Raw genomic sequence first — 19136 nt, 5'->3', positions numbered from 1 at the left:
GTACCTCAACCCCAAGGTAAGAATGTTATTGGTTGCATATGGGTTTACCAAACAAAATTTAGATCAAATGGTGATATAGAGAAATTCAAGGCTAGATTGGTTGCTAAAGGATTTAATGAAAAAGAGGGTGTTGATTATGAAGAAACATTTGCTCCTGTCATTAAAATGAATACAATATGAGTTATTTTATCTTTGGCTGCAAGTCTTGGGTGGCATGTTCATCAAATGGATTTAAAAAACGCTTTCTTAAATTGAGATTTATATGAAGAAATCTATATGGATCAACCTCCAGGTTTTATAGATCAGCAACATCCTAATCATGTTTGCAAATTAAAGAAGTCACTCTATGGACTTAAGCAAGCACCAAGAGCATGGAATGAGAAGATTGATAGGTATTTTCAGCTTCATGGGTTTTAAAAATGTAAATAAGATCCAAATCTTTATGTGAAGAAGATGAAAGATGACATCATCATTGTTGCAGTTTATGTAGATGATTTACTCATTGTTGGACCAAATATTAGTTTAATCAATGATTTGAAATCAACTCTCAAAGGGGCATTCTATATGACTGATTTTCTTGGCTTGCAAATTAGTAGGATTCATGATAGGTTGTTCATCTCTCAAACAAAATATGTCTTGGATCTTTTAGAGAGATTTAAAATGCTTGATTGCAAGCGAGCCCCTACTCCTTTCCAATTTGGAGTCAAGCTTACTAAGGAATGCACTTCCAAGAAAGTAGATCCTACTCTATATCGACAACTTGTTGATAGCTTAGGTTTATCTAACTCATTCTAGACCAAACATTTGTTTTGCAGTCAATTTGGTATCTCAATTTATGCAAGAACCTAAAGAAAGACATTGGATGGCTACTAAGAGAATTTTGTGATATGTCCATGGAACAATGTACTATGGCATACATTACAATTATAAGTCCCCAGTTTCTTTGCTTGGCTTTACAAATTCAGATTGGGGCAGTGATATTGATGATAGAAAATCTACTGGAGGCTATATTTTTCAGCTTGGTTCAAATCTAATCACATGGAGCAGAAAAAAACAAGCAACTACATCACTATCTAGCAGAATATAGAGCAGCAAAAGAAGCGGGAAAAGAAGTAGTTTGGCTTCGACATCTTTTATTTGAGCTTGGCTTTGAACAAAGTTCAGCTACTACTTTGTATTGTGATAATCAAAGTGCTATACAAGTTGCAAGCAATCATGTTTTTCATACTAAAAAAAAGCACATTGAAATTGATGTTCACTATATCAGGGATCTTGTTCACGAAAATATTGTTAATCTTCAATTTTGTCCAAGTGAAGATCAAACAACAGATATATTTACTAAGAGTATGCTTGAGGCTAAATTACTCAAGCTACGGAGTATGCTCAGTATGATTGAGGTGAACATTAAGGGGGGATAGTCATATAATGTTCCCTTCTTCCCCTCTTTTTTGTATTCTTTTGTAGCCAATCTTAAGGGGGGATGTTAAGGGTTAAGATTGTTTAGAAGAATTCAGAGAAGAGGCTTCCTAGAGCCTTCCATTGTACAGTCCAGATTAGGTGTAGAACATTCTAGGATATAGAATACTCTAGAAAAGGAGTTCCTAGATTTTGGTATTATATGTATAAATATGTGATGTGCACATACAAGCTTTGCATTATTAGAAGACATTTGAAGGTCTGATGTATGTGAGCAAGCTAGATTAATAAATTGTTGTTTATTAGTTATATATCTCAATTTTGCCCTGCGTTCTACATTACAACAGTTATTACTTTGGTTTTTATGTTGTTTATGGCTTGTTTTAACATTATGGGGATTGCATTGCATTGTGATATAAATCTCCACCTTTAAACTCCAAATCAATTTGATCTTTCTCCTTAGTGAAAAATGTTTTTCGCTAAAAATGTCTCATAGCATGTGCATTCAAAAACATTGGATCTTGGAGCATTTTTAGGGCATGTTTTGGCATCTAGCACACAAAACGCCTTGTTTGCTGCCCTTTCCTATTTGAATTTGCAAAGTTGGAAAATGTCTTAGCATTTGTGGAGAATTTTTCAACATTGGAGCATCTTTTTCCTTCATTTTTGACACTTAATCTTCATGTAAGTGGACTTCTTCTTTCTTGCTATTTAATTTGTGCTTATCTTGTTGATTTTATGCACATAATTTATTGATGATTGCCACTTGTTGAAATCTACGCCATTGAAAGTGCATTTTTCCTTTAAAAATGAAGAATTTGTTCATTTTCATGTTTTTGGTTCTTTCCCAAGTTCCAATTTCGAATTTGTGTGTTGAAGTGCTTTGCATCTTGGCATGTTTGAGTCACTTTCCAAAGGTACATTTTTCTTTTGTGTTTTTGTGTTTTGTGCTTGCTTGCTGGTTTTCTCCACTTTGGAGAAGTCACAAGTTCTTTTCCAAGAACTTGTTGTTGCTTCACTTCATGCGAAAGCATCATCATGTTCCACATTCCGTTTCCATGCCACAACATCTCACATCTCATTTAACAAGTGCAATTACATGTTTTCCATCTCATTCACCATCCACACATGCATGTAATTCCATTTTCCGATTCCATTTTCACTCATCTCACTTTTCGCATCCATTCGCAGGACACGGTTACACGAAAAGCCCTACGTGTAATTGTATTCAAAAGGTCCCGTTTTAATTAAAAGTCACTATTTGAAAAGTCAAAAAAATGTCATTTTCATTTTTCATGTACTTTGACTTCATCTTTTCACCAAAGGGGACTATAAAGCTCATTATCCCTCTTCTATTTTCCATTTCCATCTCTCCATATGCATTTACGCCTTCATGAGAAAATACATGTTTCCGCATTTTTCCATGCTTTCCATCTCATCCTCCATTCACACTTGCATGTAAAGTGCTTCCATCATCCACATTCGCTTCTCATCTCACCTTTCATCTCCCGATACATGTTGCACTTACATGTACTCATTTTTCATGCAATATTGCCTTGAAAATCCAAAGTCACGTTTGAAAATCAGCAATCTATATTTGCACACATTCCCATGCGTTCCACCTTCACACATTCTCATTTCATTCCGTTTCATTCCATCTTCCATTTTCCACCTTCATAACACTTCATTCCGCATTCCGTTCATTTCATTTCCATTCACTGCATATGCATATGATTTCTTTTTGAGATCATTTCATTGGATCTACAAAGGCTCCAATTTGTTTCCAAATCTTTGTTGCTGATCATAGATCAACTTGTATGACGACTCCATCTGATAGTGTATTTATGTTTTGGGATTTTTGTGTTGCAGTACAAGCACAAGAAATGTCCTCACCATCAAAATCCAAAGGCAAAATGAAATATCAATATGATAAAGAGTTGGGTCAGCAGCTCCCTCATCAGTCATATCTATTCTTGATAACATGATGAACACGAAGATTGGTCATGTGGACGTGGTTGATTTTCTTCAGAGAGTTGAAACTCTAGTTGGCCACGAAATGAAGCATATCAAAAGAAGTAACATACACTTGGTTTCTACATTTCCTATGGCGGCCATAGAACCTAATTTCGTTCTCGGATGTGCGTGGTGTTTTACTCCAAAGGCAGAGACTATCAAGGACATTGACGGTAAGGTTGTCATTACCCTTGATCCTGAAGTCATTGAACAAATCTTCAAGGTACTACATAAAGCTAAATGTGCAGATCTAAACAAGGAATCATATTTGTCATGCTGGAATGAGAAGAAAGGTGATTATTAGAAATATGTCAACCAATACTGGTTAGACAATAAAAGAAACAACTTCTCAAAATGGCCAAAGATTGTTTATTGGTCCAACTTCAAACAAGAATATAAGGAATTTGCGGTCTCAAAGATTCTATTGATTTTGAGTCATGGATGTATAAGTTCATTTTTCAAATCATGGAGAATGGATAACATATCTTTTGGGGAGAACTAATCAGCACTGCACTTTACCAATAGATACTCAATGTGGGAACTATAGTGCCTTTCTACATGAACTCTTATCTTGTCTACATTGCTATTGCCATGGGATCTTTCTTTGGTCTCTCAACCAAGGGATATTGTCTTCAGGTTTCTATTTGGGATTACTATGACCAAATCACTTGGACAAATAATTTCATTATAGAAGAGTCCAAGATGCCTCCTTTGGGCATTTCTGGTGCTTGTTCAATAAACAGGTATCTGTGAAAAGAGTATTTGATGCAATATGGAAAAAGGTGAACCAATACGGCTGCATTTTCATTTAGTTTCCAACTTTCACATACTTAAGAGTTGGGTATTTCAAAGGCGAGCCGTATACCTTACCTAGGTATGCTACAAATCGAATTATCTTGATGGAGCTAGCTAGACAACTCATGGATGTGCAAAGTGATCAGCATGCTATGCATAGGCATGGTTTCGGCATTACCTCAGCTAAACCTTTGGCTATTGGCAACTATTCGATCAATTCTGTACCTAAAACAAAGAACATGGAAGCATAGTTGTAGTTGATCGCCTTGAAGAAGTTCAAAGCCAGATTTGATTTTGATTACCGAGAGATGAATTCTCAAATGAAAAGATCTTACACTCATGTTCATCACATCGAGGACATTTGGATTGATATGAGGACAGAGCTTGACATCATGAAGATGGACTACTGCAGATTAACCTTGCAACAAATAAAGTTGGAGATCCCTTCAGATTTCTAAGTTAAAAATGATGGCAACATCCTTGATCCGGAGTTTCATCAAGCTAGCTTTCATAAGAAGTGCCCTTGTCGTATTTAGTGACAACAAAAGGAAGGTACATCTATCATGGATAGATTTCAATCCATTTTAGTGAACACCAATAAATAGTTGAAAAATAAAGGCCTTAAAAGAGTAAATCCTAAGATAGGCTTGGATTATGGAAGTTTTGGTCCTCCTGGCAAGAAGTCACAGCTGGAAATCATAGGGAAAGATGGTGCCTCATCTTCTGATCCTAAGGTTTCCCTCAAATTCAAATTGAAGGGTGGAAAAGGAGCCAAATCATCTCAAATCTCTGAACCAATTCAAGAATCAAAGGAAGAATTAGAAAAGAATTGGAGACAAAATTTGATAAAGAAGATTCAGACGAAGAAGGGGAAGCCATGATCATATCTCCCCCAAATCCTGCACAAGCTTGTGCACTGTCCATACATGAAGAGTCTTTTCTGCATGAAGTAGATGACAATGTGGATTCATTCTCCACTATTTTCACTCCTATTCTAGTCTCAGAAGTCAATACAATGGCTCTTCCTGTTTCTTCTGCTACTCCTCGCATTCCTGCAAATAAACAATATGAACATTTAACAAATGTGTTTGAGGATTTTCCAACTCTTATAAGTAGTCAAGTTTCCCACCTTGATACATCCTTGTCAAGTTCTGAGCTTTTCATGATGGAGTCTTCTTAGAATGCTCCTATGCCTTCAGTTGTGCAGATTGAATCTTGTTGAGCTATGATAGAAATACAATTTGGATCAATGCCAATGGTTTCCACTATATCTACTTCTACGGATGAAGGTTTTAGCCTGCCTGCATAGTTGAGTAAAATAACAAAGAAGAGGAGAAAAGTGGTTGTTCCTCCAGATAATCTCCCTGTTAAGAAGACCAAATCCAAATCTTTGAAAGATAAGATTGTTTCAAGGATTTTGGTTAATTCAGAGAAAACCAAATTTGTTAAAGTTGTTGAGCCCTTGGTGGACAAACCTATTGAAGAACTTACTCGTTCTGATTACAAGTTTACTAAGGTTGAAATCGGGAAGCAGTCACCTTTGAGTTGTTTGCAAGATGCTCAAGATGCATTGGCTAATGTATCAAAGAGCAATCACAAGCTATAAGAGAAGAAAAATCAACTAAAACAAGAGGTCTCTCGCCTAAATGAGGTCATTTGGCAACAATCTTCTCAGAGTGTTGTTGTTATGTCTCAAACATCTAAGGAGAGAAAGCTGATTGAAGCTGCCAAGTGTTGGATATAGGAAAACATTTCTGAAGGAGTTCGAGTCATCACGGAGACATTTGCAGATCTTAGGCGCGTGAAAGAGATGAATGAAATCGAGCAAAACTTAATTTCTTCTTTGACTCAAGAAGCGGATAATTTGAAGGAAATCCTTGATGATTAGGATGAAATGGTAAGATTTGATCTGGATGGCTTGGTCTCATGTGACATTCTTCTGTCATGTGAAATGTTCTTCAAATTTCAAGGGCTCATTGGTTACAAAGGGGAAACATTGAGGAAGCTGATCACAAAGTTGCAGGCGGCCTTCGAAGATTGTCAAGTAGTTGAAACAAGTGTTACTTGTGATTTGGAATAGATGGGATGCCATTTTATTGATGAATCTGGTAAACTCATTGCAGTAGAAAGAGTAAATTCAGAATATACAATCAAGATCAATGTTGATGTAGATTCTGAAGACTTTAGTTCGCACATAATGAACAAGTTTGTCTTGTATAAATCCTCGATGAAACATTTGTTGGATTCTCTGGCAACAAATTCTAAAGTTGTACAATCAACGTATGCAAATGCAGTGAGAGTAGAAGCCATATCAAAGACCATGGAAATTGCTGATCTTCCCACAGTACATGACATCATTGTCAAATTCAAGGCACTGAGAAACAATATTTGAGATTGTTGATTTTGGTTTTATTTCATGTGAGTAGTTTTAAAAGAATGCATTACATGAAAAAGTGTAATTACATGTAATGCGAGTTACATGTATGTAAAAGGATGTAATGCAAGTTTCATGTAACCCTATAATTTCTCTTCTAGTTAGACTAGGTCAAAGTTGGTTGAGTTGCTCCCACTTTTTCCTCCACTTTTTTCTCAACTCTTGTGCCTATATAAAGGAGTGCCCCCTCATTGTAAAAATCATTTGTATCTTTATGCAAGAGAGCTCTGGAGAAATTGTGCTAGCAGAACTTTGTATTTGTAAGCACTATTTTGAGAGAAAGTGAATACAAAGGAGCATTTGAGACTTAACTTTGATTAAGTGAGATTGTTACTTGTATGAGTTGTAAACTTTGTTCATAATTCATTCAAGTTATCTTTGATTCATGTTATCTTGTGTTCTGGGTAATTGCATCTCGTGAATTGAATATAGAAGAGTTTAGAAGCAATTGGAGCCAGAGCTTTGACTAGGAGCAATTGTGGAAATATATAGCTAGAGGCTTTGTCCGTAGCTTATATATCTTTCTTAATTTGCAAAATAGTTAAATTATTCTTACTTTTAGGAGTCTTTTTGCCTTAATTGTAAAACTTTTCATATAGAAGTATGACTGGACTTAGAGCCAACCGGTATATGTTCAGCTAGCCTTTGAGTTAGTGAAGGTTTATTGGTATCATTGTTTCCAGCTCTTAATAGAAGTGTAGTTAGAGATTCACCATGCCCATTACTTGCTCCACGAGTAAGTGGATTCCTTCTTGAAAGATAAGAAGAAAGGATATTGGTAACACCCATTTTATAAAATCTCTTGACTTCTTGCTTGCCTTGAGTTGATCCAAGGAACGGTGAGAAGGGGGAGGCTTGCCTTTAAAATAGGAGAGACTCTGTCTCACATGCTGTGGCTGGTCATCCTATTTTGCTACTAGATTTTTACCCAAAATTGTCGGTTGCAAAATATCCACCCAACAAAACTTTTATATATATATATATATGATCTTACAGGTTTATCCTACTAAAGCTACCAAAACATCAACAAAAAAGACCCAAAACTAAGATATTATGAAAATAAACAAATTTTATTCTAAAAAGTATTTATAAAATATACTTAAAGTAAATCCATGCTTAATTATTCGAAAATTTGATTAAATTTTTGCGTGGGGTTATTGTTAATTTTGCTAAAACGAATTAATTTTGCTAAAACGAAATCAATGACTACAAGGTACGTAGATGTTTGAAATGGAAAAGAGATTGTAATAGAGAAGCTTTGGGAAGTGGCCATTTTTGGGTAGTGAAATAAATCGAACTTTGTGTCATGAATTTCTCCTCAAGTATCATTAATTGGAAATGTATATGTTTAAAGTTGTGTATTTGCTATATTTTTCCTAACTGTAAATTAAACTTTAAACTACAAGGTACGTAGATGTTTGAAATGGAAAAGAGATTGTAATAGAGAAGCTTTGGGAAGTGGCAATTTTTGGGTAGTGAAATAAATCGAACTTTGTGTCATGAATTTCTCCTCAAGTATCATTAATTGGAAATGTATATGTTTAAAGTTGTGTATTTGCTATATTTTTCCTAACTGTAAATTAAACTGTGTTTTGACAATACTTTATGATACTTGTCTACTTAAACTGGTTAGCAATACTTTCACGTTGGAAACTTTGCGTTCTATGTTGAAAAAGGGTTCTTCCCTTGTTCTTTCTTAATATATCATGCAGTGAAATGAACTTTGTGTCTTTTGTCTTTGTGTCCTCTTTGTTTACAAGTCTTTATTATTATATGTGTCATAGCAATGTGCAGGTGTTAGTTTAGCGTTTACAGCTTTTTGGTCAAAAGTACACCCAAAAAATCAATTAAATCATATAATAGAGCTGAAGCTCTAAAATTTAGAGGAAGATCATCCATTCAATGTAGATCTATCCAACTGTTAGCTCTATTTGTTTTTCATCATGGGTTTGAGGAGTCATTTTTAAAGGTTATTTTGAGAAGTCAAAAATATGAACATATGAATAGGATTTTCATCCTATTGACTAAGAATAGACCCAAGGGTTTTCATCCTAGGGCTTGTGGAACCAAAAGCAGAAGCTCTCCAAGCTCCCCAGGAAAAGTAACAAGTCAAGAATGATCAAATGCTTTTTCACAACCTCCATATAAAGCTGTCTTGTTTCCTTGAATATCCATTAGTAATTAACTTTTAGTTTAAATAGTAATATGTTTTTTCTCATAAATATTCCCTCCCATGAAGTGATCAACTGTATAAATACTCCATTGACATAATATAAAGCTACTTAAAGTAAATGACCAGGGTTCAACATTTTAGTTTTTTGCATATAAATAATCTCAAGTGAGAAGGTTAGGACTATTTGAAATTTAGTCAATTCATTATAATTTATTTCTCTGACATTTTTACTTAATTAAAACTACTCCTTTTTTAAATTTGTTTTTTTTCAATAACTTACTTTTAATCACTTATCAGTCCCTTAGACCCTTTTGTGGTCTCTTGTTGGACATTAATAAATTTATCTCATCTTTATTTTTATTAAGGTCTAGTATACAGGGGGTTTTACAAGCTTAGAGAAAAAAATCATTTATTTTCCACCCAAATTGAAAAATACATAAAAAAAAATCACAAAAATACTGCGTTGACCTAAATCTACCTACCAACACATTTTTCCACTCACATTTCGATTCTAAATTTTTTGGCAGAGTTTTGGCAGGAAAAATCATATTTTCAAAATTAATTTCCTACAACTTTGACAATACATCCAAGCAATCTCCAAGTAAGTACTTCGATATTTTTCAGGGAAGGGCTTGAAAATAACTCTCTTTTTGCTTATCTTTTTCTAACATGATATAGTATTATTAATAACCAAAATAACATGCCCTTTTCCGACTTCAGCATTCAATTTTCACTCAAAGCTAATATTTCAAAATAAATATTCCTTATTGAATAATTCTATTTTCCAATTTACTATCAATTAAATTATGAATGCATTTCACAGAATATGAGATGTTCCTAATTCCATTTAAATTAACTCATCAACCATCTAACAATTCACCTTTTTGTTTTGCACAGAATTAAATCTTCCCTCCATACCAAACAAAGGCATAAACAATAATCAAAATCTACCAAGAAGACACATTCACAGGTCTGACTCATGAGGATCCGTAATCATAGTCAATTCAAAAATATTTATCATGTATCTTTACAGCACAAAGACCAGTAACGTGAAATGGATAGGAATATCCATATTAGTGTTCTCCAAATACTAGCCATTGGTCAAACACCTGGAACTTCCTGCACAATCAATCAAATGTTATGTGCATCTGTCTAATATGAAAAATAAATCAAATTGAATGATAAAATTACACCACTAGATTAGAAACTTTTAACAGGCAATAATTCAAATAAATCATTCCTTGGAACAGCAATGATCACATGCAGTTAACCAGTTAATGAATAATAATGAAGAAACTGGGTCTACCCACCCAGTGAAGCCGAAACAGCAATTAACATAAACACACACACATGTAAAAGTTTTATATTAAAATATCCACATATTAAATATATGAAAGTTGTAAGATCCCTTGTGACTTTTAACTCCTGAGGACTCAGTTTTGCCCTTTTGACATTTCGTCAAACAGTAGGAATGCAATGTTTATGTTCTGTATTTTTTGAAATTCAATGCGTGTTCTGAAATGTGCTTATTATTTTGGAATTTCAACAATAGAAAGATATGTATATAAGAAATTTCTGTGCATGAAATTGAAAGAAGGGAAAACATACAACCACTATTTCACTGAATTGTGTTTGCTAATTCTTATGGCAAACAATTACAATGTAATATATACTTCAGCATTTTAAATGAAATAAACAAAGAACCTGGAACTGTCCATGGTCATTGCTGCCAAAGTCTTGAAATATTGCAGGCATCTGATATAGCTTTTCTTGACGAGAAGATCAATACACGGACCGTTAGCACTCCTAGGTTTGAACAGAAAAGTCCATTGGCAAAGTGGGTTCCCAAAAACACAAGGCAGCTGTGCCACTTGTTTAATGCTGACTAACCAACGAGTTATGGCAGCTCTTGATTCATTGCTGCAAACTGCAGAGCACTACCACCCAGGTCCTCGAATGTAATCTCTAATAAGAAAACGATGTCTTATCTAAGCAGTTCGATAATAAACTGTAGCAAATAATGGCTCTGAATACTGCAATTCCGATCTGATATCTTCCAATTGCAACCCCTGCAAACTAAATCTGATGTAATGCAATTTAAACCCATGAAATTCAATTCCAGTTGAGCTCAGACATAGTCTCTGAATGAGATTATTGTTAATACATTATACCTGGCGTTTTACAGGCTCAAAGTGCTTTAAAACCTGGAAAAATTTCCAATTCTTCAGATCCAACTTCTTAAACCCTTGGCTCTCAGCCTGAAGCAAGACAATGAGGAAGAAATAAAGAATCTAGAATGAATTAATCTCTTCATTGAATGCATTTATGATTCCCAAACCCAAATTGACCAGAACCTTTAGCCATACACTTCTCATAACATGAATCGCAACTTAGGCATTTAAATTATTTTTACTTTCATTGCAAACAGTGTTACCCAGGGACGTGTCCCGGGTAATGTTTTTAGCCATCCTCGTCCTGGAAATGTCCCGAAGACAAGGGATGCCTATGGCACTTTGATCTTGACTTCTATAGAAAATTTGACTTTGACTCTCAAAGTAACAGAAATTTGGCATTTGAATTCTGCTAATTATTATATTTTAAGGTTCTATTATGTATAAGTGCATGCTTTATCCTTGTTTTCATATGAATATTATAATTTTTTCTACATATTTAAACTTTCCCTATTGTTATTTACTATTTACTATTTTGTCATCCCGTTTGATGTACCCGTCCCCAAAATTGGCCAAAAAAGTAGTTGTTCCAGAAATTTGTCCCCCCATCCCGTCGTACCTGTCGTGGGGACTTCGGGTAATACTGTTTGCAAAGAATTAAATATAATAACTGATTATATTTCACTCCACCCCTTGGCGCTTCATTAAACTTATAATGTAATCATTAAATACACTTGCCAACTCTATAATATAAACTTTTAATTTAACCATTAATTAGGTGAAACTTAATTAATGATTATAAGTCAAATAATTAACTTGTTAGCTTGTTATCTCGTTCAATTGACTCCTTCAAAGTCCAAGTGCACTTTGCATTTGCCTGATGCCAAGGTGCCCTGCCCATCAACCTTTTCAGGTGCCTTGCTAAGAATTGGAACCTTGACTATCTCGAAATAGTAAATTACTATAATAGTAAGCATGCATATTTGAAACATCCCTAACTACTAAAGTGGAAATTGGCCTCTAGCTCTGCTAACAGGATCCTCTGAACAACTCCATTAGTCAGCAACGGTCAAATAATAGACTATTCCCTTAAACACCGATGCTCGTGTAAATGGGAACATTACAAAAGTAGAACAATGCTATATCCAAGACATCACCAATTCACATTATAAAATGATACATCATAGTATCATGTAACTCCAATACTCCAAAACATGATGAAGAGAAAGACACAAACAGCTATTGGTCTTACATTAAGGGAAAGTGTTTGGCCATATAATTTTAGGGTTTTTAGTAAACCAAGAAAATATATATAATTAGATATCAATGATTTTTCCTTAGTCTGCAAAAATTCACAAGGTTCGTTGGGTTGATCAATGCTCATGGAATATTTTTAATGATTTGGTCGTTGAATAGCACCATTGATATGATTGTTGAGAGATAAGAAAGCCAAGCAATATGTCACTTGAGAGACATATCCTACCATGCATTCTTGATATTTCCAGACATCTTCACTATGAGAGACACTGCAAGAGAAACCTTCCATAGTTTCTTTCATTTGACTTAAGTATTAGTGAAAGGTGATCAAATGAAAACACACAACAAACATTGGTTGTTTAGCGGACCGACATAATGAATAAAAAATGAAGGCAACAGTGATAGTGAGGGCAAATAGGGTCTTGTAAGTCAGATCCAAAAAAGAAAGATTATGTTTCTGTTCAGCAATTTAAAGTATCATAAATGACATCTTGAGATTTTTCTTTTTTGTGACACAGTTTTTGCTACGTTTTTAACTGTAGCTGTAATATTTAGAAAGTCTTGCAATGCCAGAAGTTCTATAAGTGGTCTATGCTGCCTAGACATTAATTTACTTTAGTAATATGTATATGTATTATGTACTCTGTCTGTGCATTAGTTTGTTGTTTTTCTTCAAGCTAAATTTGAATAGCGAATATGTCTGTTGTATTCAGAGAACTGCGGGACTGCATTTGGTCCTTAACTGGCATGGTGGCAGTCTATCTTGATGTCTTGGTGAGTTAATGTAGTTAAGAAAGCATCTAATTCCAATTAATATGATGGTTTTAAGCATCCAGCTTGTCGTTGCTACATTTTTGTGATTCCAAGAATAGAAATAGCTTAAAGATGTATTGAGTAGATTTAAAAAACATGAAAATTATGATTATGTTATAGCATCAGTTGTTTTCCCTGACACAAGTGTTTCCTTATTTTTCAGGCCCTTATGGTTTTGTTCCTTTTGTTTTCAAGCTGGTTAGCGTATATAATGTTTGAAGATACAAAGCAAGGAAAACTTATCTTCACATCTTATGGCGAAACATTGTGTCAAATGTTTGTGCTTTTTACAACATCAAATAATCCAGATGTCTGGATACCTGCATATAAGTATGATTCTGTTCCTCAATAAGCTCTTAATTGTTTTTGCTTTTATCAGGAACATGTAACTAGCTACAAGTTTAATGAAGATCCTCATTTTGTTGTTATCAAGATGATATATATGAGAGTAGTGATACTCAATTTGTAAAAATTGTGTTATTCTTGAAACTGAATGAATGCACATTGAGAAGATAAGTTAAGTGTACAAGTAAAGCCTGTCCAGTGCAACATTGAATGGTAACTTTGTTGTTTCATTTTCATCTTATGAGTTTCGTGAAGTTGGATAATCTTATATATGCTTGTAGTTTGGGAAATCAGTATACCGCGAACTGTTTTCATGTGGACTTTCCATTACATTGTCAATAATTTTACTTTTGTAGTAAAAAATAGAACTTGTTATATTTTGCTAAAACTCGTGAGGTTGACTTATTTAATTAATTGGTTTTGGGCAGTATGCTTATAACCAATAATAAGTGGTTACCAATGTTTAGGATCCTGTAAATAGAACTTCCACTGTCAGGGAAGGGCACTGATTTGTGGACAGTCCTTTATCTACATTCATTGTAATAAATAAATTCTCTCAATAAAGAACCTGTTGTATTATTCTTGCACTATCATCTGGTATGTACTGTTCTTTATTTGCACATTATTGTTTTGGTAGTGTAGTAAATAGGTAGTAAACATATGCTTTTTTCGCGTTTGTGTTTACTTAACATCTGTGATGTGTTGTTGTAATGCCCCCAGCTAGGACATTTCTTGATTTACTCTAAAATTTCTAACTAGGGTTTGGATTGTATTTGGAAATGTTAATTTACTTAGTCTTTGTAATGTTCCCTATTAGGAAGCCGTCAATTCCCAACAATTAAGATACATCATTATGTAAAGTTTCTACAAATTCTGTTATAAATCAGACTTAGATTATACCTTCTAGTTTTATACTTGCTGAGGATGATCTTCAATATGCAGACTTTAGTGAATTAATAAATATAATTCTGGAAATGTTTTTTTGTTTTCTGCAAATGTCTTTGGGGCAGTATTGATCAAGGAGCAGATTTATAATTTTTGTGTGTCCTTAAACTTCAACCACACCCTACATAAATATCGAATCCAAAGGGCATGTCCCTTGAAGGGAGATGACCCTATCTAGGTCGGCCCATACATGCCTTCTCATAATCGGTGATCTTTAAGAAGGTAATGGTTTGAGAATACTTAACTAAGATTTAGTTAAGATAATACTTGCACATAGTTGTCTTAAGAACCCTGCCGATCATGTTTAGACAAGGAGTAATAGGCCTTTATAAGGCATTTCAGAATGATAAGCTCTGTGCAATCTGCACAGTTAGATCAGTATGGTGATTAGAGTTACGAATTTAACACTTCCTCTTAACTTAATAATCATACTGAGAGATAACATATCTAGCATCATCAATTACGATGATTAAGCATATATTGATACTCTATATCTATTTGAATCTTCTGAGCATGTGGTATCATTCAACACATGATACTATGTCATATTACCATCTTGTGATATGACTTATCACTTATATTAGTGATGATAGTATTGCGTGGAATGCAACACATAGGATAAAATCCGAAGAATGATTGAATTCTTCATTTATCCAGGTTGTGACTCATTGGTACTGGCAATCCTATATCACAATATGATCCTGAGTTAAGATTTACCAGAGCACAGGATGAAGTCTGAAGAATAAATTCTTCCTTTATCCAAGTTGTGACTCATAGTCATAGAAATGTCTATGTCACAAATGATATTGAACTCATCTAGATCTGACAGTAGTTCTCTACTGTTCAGCACATTATCAAAGAGATCATCATCTCTCTTTGTTATGAATATCTAAGTAAAGGACTCCTCATTTTTATCAAACAGGAAATAAAGGTTAAAGCAACGGCATTCTAAATTTAATGTTATAATTCCTGGTATTGAATTAAGGCAGAAAGGTAACCTCTCTAAAGGACTTCACAAGATATTCTATAATTGAATATTATTAAGGCAAGGAATCAAGTATTCTTTGAAGGAACTAGTATATATTATTAAGAAAAAAAAAAATGCATATGCAAGGATGGATACACCCAGAGCGGGTATCCCTAAGGCCTAGGATGAGAAAGAACTCTCTTAGGAAGGATGGATACATCAAGATTCATTATCCATAAGGTCTTAAAGAGAGAAGTATTGTGAGAAGATGGTGCTTAGTGGAGAGTTGTTCTATTAATTAAAGCCACAGGAAGCACTCTCCCAAGAGCTAAGCATCTGATTACAACCTCTCCTTAAGAAAGGGATTAAATTGGGAATTAGGATCTTATATTTTGATGACTTACAAGATTGATTAATATTCTTATACATGTCTTTGGAGTACTAATATATGATGCCGGTTTGTCCAACAAGAAGCTAGTCACCACCAACTCGAGTAGCAAAGACAACAATCTAAACTTCAAGTGTAGGGTTAAGAATATCATAGATAGATGAATTTAGTTAAACATCTCCTTGATCTTGGCTTATTTTAAATTGTGATTAGAGGAAGGAAACTACCAAAGATTTTTAACATGTGTATGCTCTGTGTCTGCATCGTGTCTTCATGCATTAATGTGTATACTTCATGTTTGCCTCATGTCTTTATACACCAATGTAAGGAAAGGAACCCAGGTTATGAGTCTATTAATCAATATAAAGATCACTCAACAGAAGCCTCTCACATCAATAGTTTAAGGTCCCTTACAGAAGAGCTAAAGGACAATTGGAGCACCAGAAAGTCCTCCTCGGAGAGCTTGGAACCCAATTATGAACTCTTCATAAGGCTTACAAGAGAAATTATCCTATAGGCATATCCTAAGTCACAAGGTTCAAGTTCGAGTTCGAATTCGACAACTATGAAGTTCGGACGAAGTTCGACATGTCAAAAAAAAATGAATAAAATTCGACCATAAAATTCGCCTTATGTTTATTAATATTCCAAATATTAATAAATTAATATAATAATAAATAAGTTATAAATATACAAAATATTTATATTTCAACTTTAATAATAAATAAACATAAAAATTATTAATATGTCATTCTATTTTTCTTTTGATAAATAAAAGGAAAATATTACAAATAAAGTAATATAATTATTATTAATAAATAAACACAACATTAATTTAATAAATATTACAAATAAACTTATATCTTTAAAAATTAAGTTACATCTTTAAATAAATCACATTAAATAAACTTAAACTTTTAAATAAATCTTCAAAACCTAAAAAAAACTCAATACATTATAATTGATTCAAACATTATAATTATAATTGTCATGGATGGGAGAATTTTGTGAAGTGTTGAACAACGCCACGGAGCCACGAGCAGCAAAATAGCCTGCAGCTGACGAAACACCAAAAACGTTGAAGAAAAACTGCTAAAGAGCCACCAAACACCGTTAAAAACCTACGAACAAGAAGCAACGGAGGCTGGGAACATATGAATATAGAACGTTGGACTAGGCAAGGGCTGTCGCAACTGAACATTGCAAGCAAACAGAGCTAATTTATTTGCCCTAGTTTTCCATCAATGACAGTATTCACTAGAACGATGCCATTTCATTAAACAAGGGCAAGATTTATTATTTTTTCCTATCGAAAACCCTTTAAACGACGTAATAAAAAAATTTCTAGATACGACGCCATACGAATTTATGGCGAACTTTTATGAATTTTTAAATTTTTTTATAGGTTCGCCGAATTTCGAACTTGGAGCCAAAAATTCGGTGAACCTTGTGACTTAGGGCATATCCATTAAGGTTTGGGACGAGTTATAGCCTCTCCCAAAGATTATAAGATGGATAGTCCTAAAGGTATCCAAAGAAGGCTAGAGTGGGATGAAGTCTCCCCTTAGAGTTTACAAATGCATGGTAAGAGAATAACCATAAGGTCTTGGAAGAGATCAAGTCTCTCCGAGATATTAAGACTTACTCATTAGGATACATCAGTGGACAAGGCAATGCATAGCAAGAACAATGGAAGAACCGTGAGACATTAAGATAAGTTCCTTCTTTAAAATCATCCTTAGTAATTTAAATTTAATCTTGCGATATTTAAATTTATATTTTTAACTATCTAATCCCAAACTAAAATTGTTGTTGCAGGGCCGTCGATCAAATTATAAGGAGAGAATATTGAATTGCTTGAGGACAAGCAATCTGAGGAAGGGTGGATTGTCATGTCCCCTAATTTCTTATAGTAGAATTTGATAAATAAATTAATAAAATAATATAAGTAATATTATATAGTAATAAATAAATAATAATTATAAATTATAATATAAACTATTATCAACAAGATATCAAATTTACATGATATTATATTATATCAATTGATATAGTAGTAATATGTAAATAATATAATAACAATATAATTGTATATTATAATATCCTCTATACTAAATAATTAGTTGATAAATAATAAATATATTTACTAACATTAAAAATAAACGATTATAAATGATAATAAATTTAAATGTAAAATATTCAAACAAATAATAATATCATTAAATAGATCATAATATTAAAATAGCAAATTATTCAAAGATAGACAATTTTGAATATTAGTTCCATTAGTAAATACAATTCATAATATAAGAATCACAATAGCAATAAATAAAGCATAATACAAAATATCGATTTAAATAAAGTCATTTCTCATAACTATTAGTATTAGTATGAGAGTGATTATGATAACAACAATTACACAAACCAACTATTCCGGACGTATGTGATTTATTAAGGAGGTATTAATAAGAAGAATCACATCCCTTGAAATGTAACCTTTCCCATTGTATATGATACATAAGGGAGCTCAAAATTATTCTTAAGGGATGATCGGAGAGAAATCGACCTTCTTTCCAAACAAACAAAAAAAGAAGGAAGCATATACAACGATTAATAGAACTAATATAGTCAGCAAATCTTATATGATCGGGGAGAACAGAAAGACCCTCTTATGTGGCAGTCGCATATATAATTGTGTCAGCAAAGAAGAGTTCACAATGCCTGGCAAACGTTGAATGTACAGAGAAAATAGTGATCCGATATGGCTAGAAGAAGAGGGGGCCCAACATTGGGAGAGGTCATCGTAGGATGACAAAGGCAAGGTCAATCACTTTGGGGCAAAATTATTGGGGGTCTACTGCCTTCACAATATGGTCATTTGCAATGGGGTGAGGAAATGGCCTAATTTAGGACATTTCACTTGCAAAACCTACAACGGACAAAGTAAAGAGGATTGCATCATTTGCTCTCAGAATTACACCTCAAGGATATTGGAGTTTGAGATAGGGGAATGCCCACTCAGCCCAAAGTCGGACGACAATCCAATTTCTCTCAAGCTGGCCACTCAAATAAAAGATCAACAAACTGTCTGACAAGTGTACAAGGAAAGAAAAGATCCTTTGGCTGGTGGGATCTTAATGACACGAGAAAATCAGAAAATTTTCAGAAACTCTCTCAGTAGGATATCTACCAATCAGCAAAAGAACTCAAATACTACCACATAACATCATGTGGACAAAGATAACCTCATTCTAATCATCAACAAGGCTCTCGAGGAATGTAGAAGATCTAAACCCAAAAGAGGCACTAAGAATACATATCCAGCTAACCCGTGGTTTGATGATGAATGCAAGAGAGCAAAAGGCAAAATGAGAGGACAAAAGGATAATGAAAAAAATGAGTATATCAAGTTGCTAAGA

At 33.8% G+C, this 19136-nt stretch overlaps 1 protein-coding gene across 2 annotated transcripts in view; it reads left to right on the top strand.

Moving 5' to 3' along the window:
* TPC1 (two-pore channel 1) overlaps nucleotides 1-19136 on the top strand; it is a 288494-nt gene that overhangs the window by 44131 nt on the left and 225227 nt on the right. Inside the window, exons 6-9 of one of the 2 annotated variants that reach the window (XM_089821750.1) lie at nucleotides 9359-9432; nucleotides 9729-9801; nucleotides 12973-13033; nucleotides 13236-13402. In XM_089821750.1, the coding sequence (XP_089677876.1) occupies nucleotides 9359-9432; nucleotides 9729-9801; nucleotides 12973-13033; nucleotides 13236-13402 (375 nt within the window). The remainder of the gene's footprint in view (nucleotides 1-9358; nucleotides 9433-9728; nucleotides 9802-12972; nucleotides 13034-13235; nucleotides 13403-19136) is intronic. The other variant, XM_089821751.1, reaches the window with a different exon arrangement.

The sequence above is a fragment of the Cupressus sempervirens genome, chromosome 3 (genome assembly GCF_028749045.1).
Source record: "Cupressus sempervirens isolate cs-2001-9-10 chromosome 3, ASM2874904v1, whole genome shotgun sequence".
NCBI classification, from domain to species: Eukaryota; Viridiplantae; Streptophyta; class Pinopsida; order Cupressales; family Cupressaceae; genus Cupressus; species Cupressus sempervirens.
Note: the sequence above shows the minus strand (reverse complement) of the source record. Positions and strands in the feature narration are given on the sequence as shown.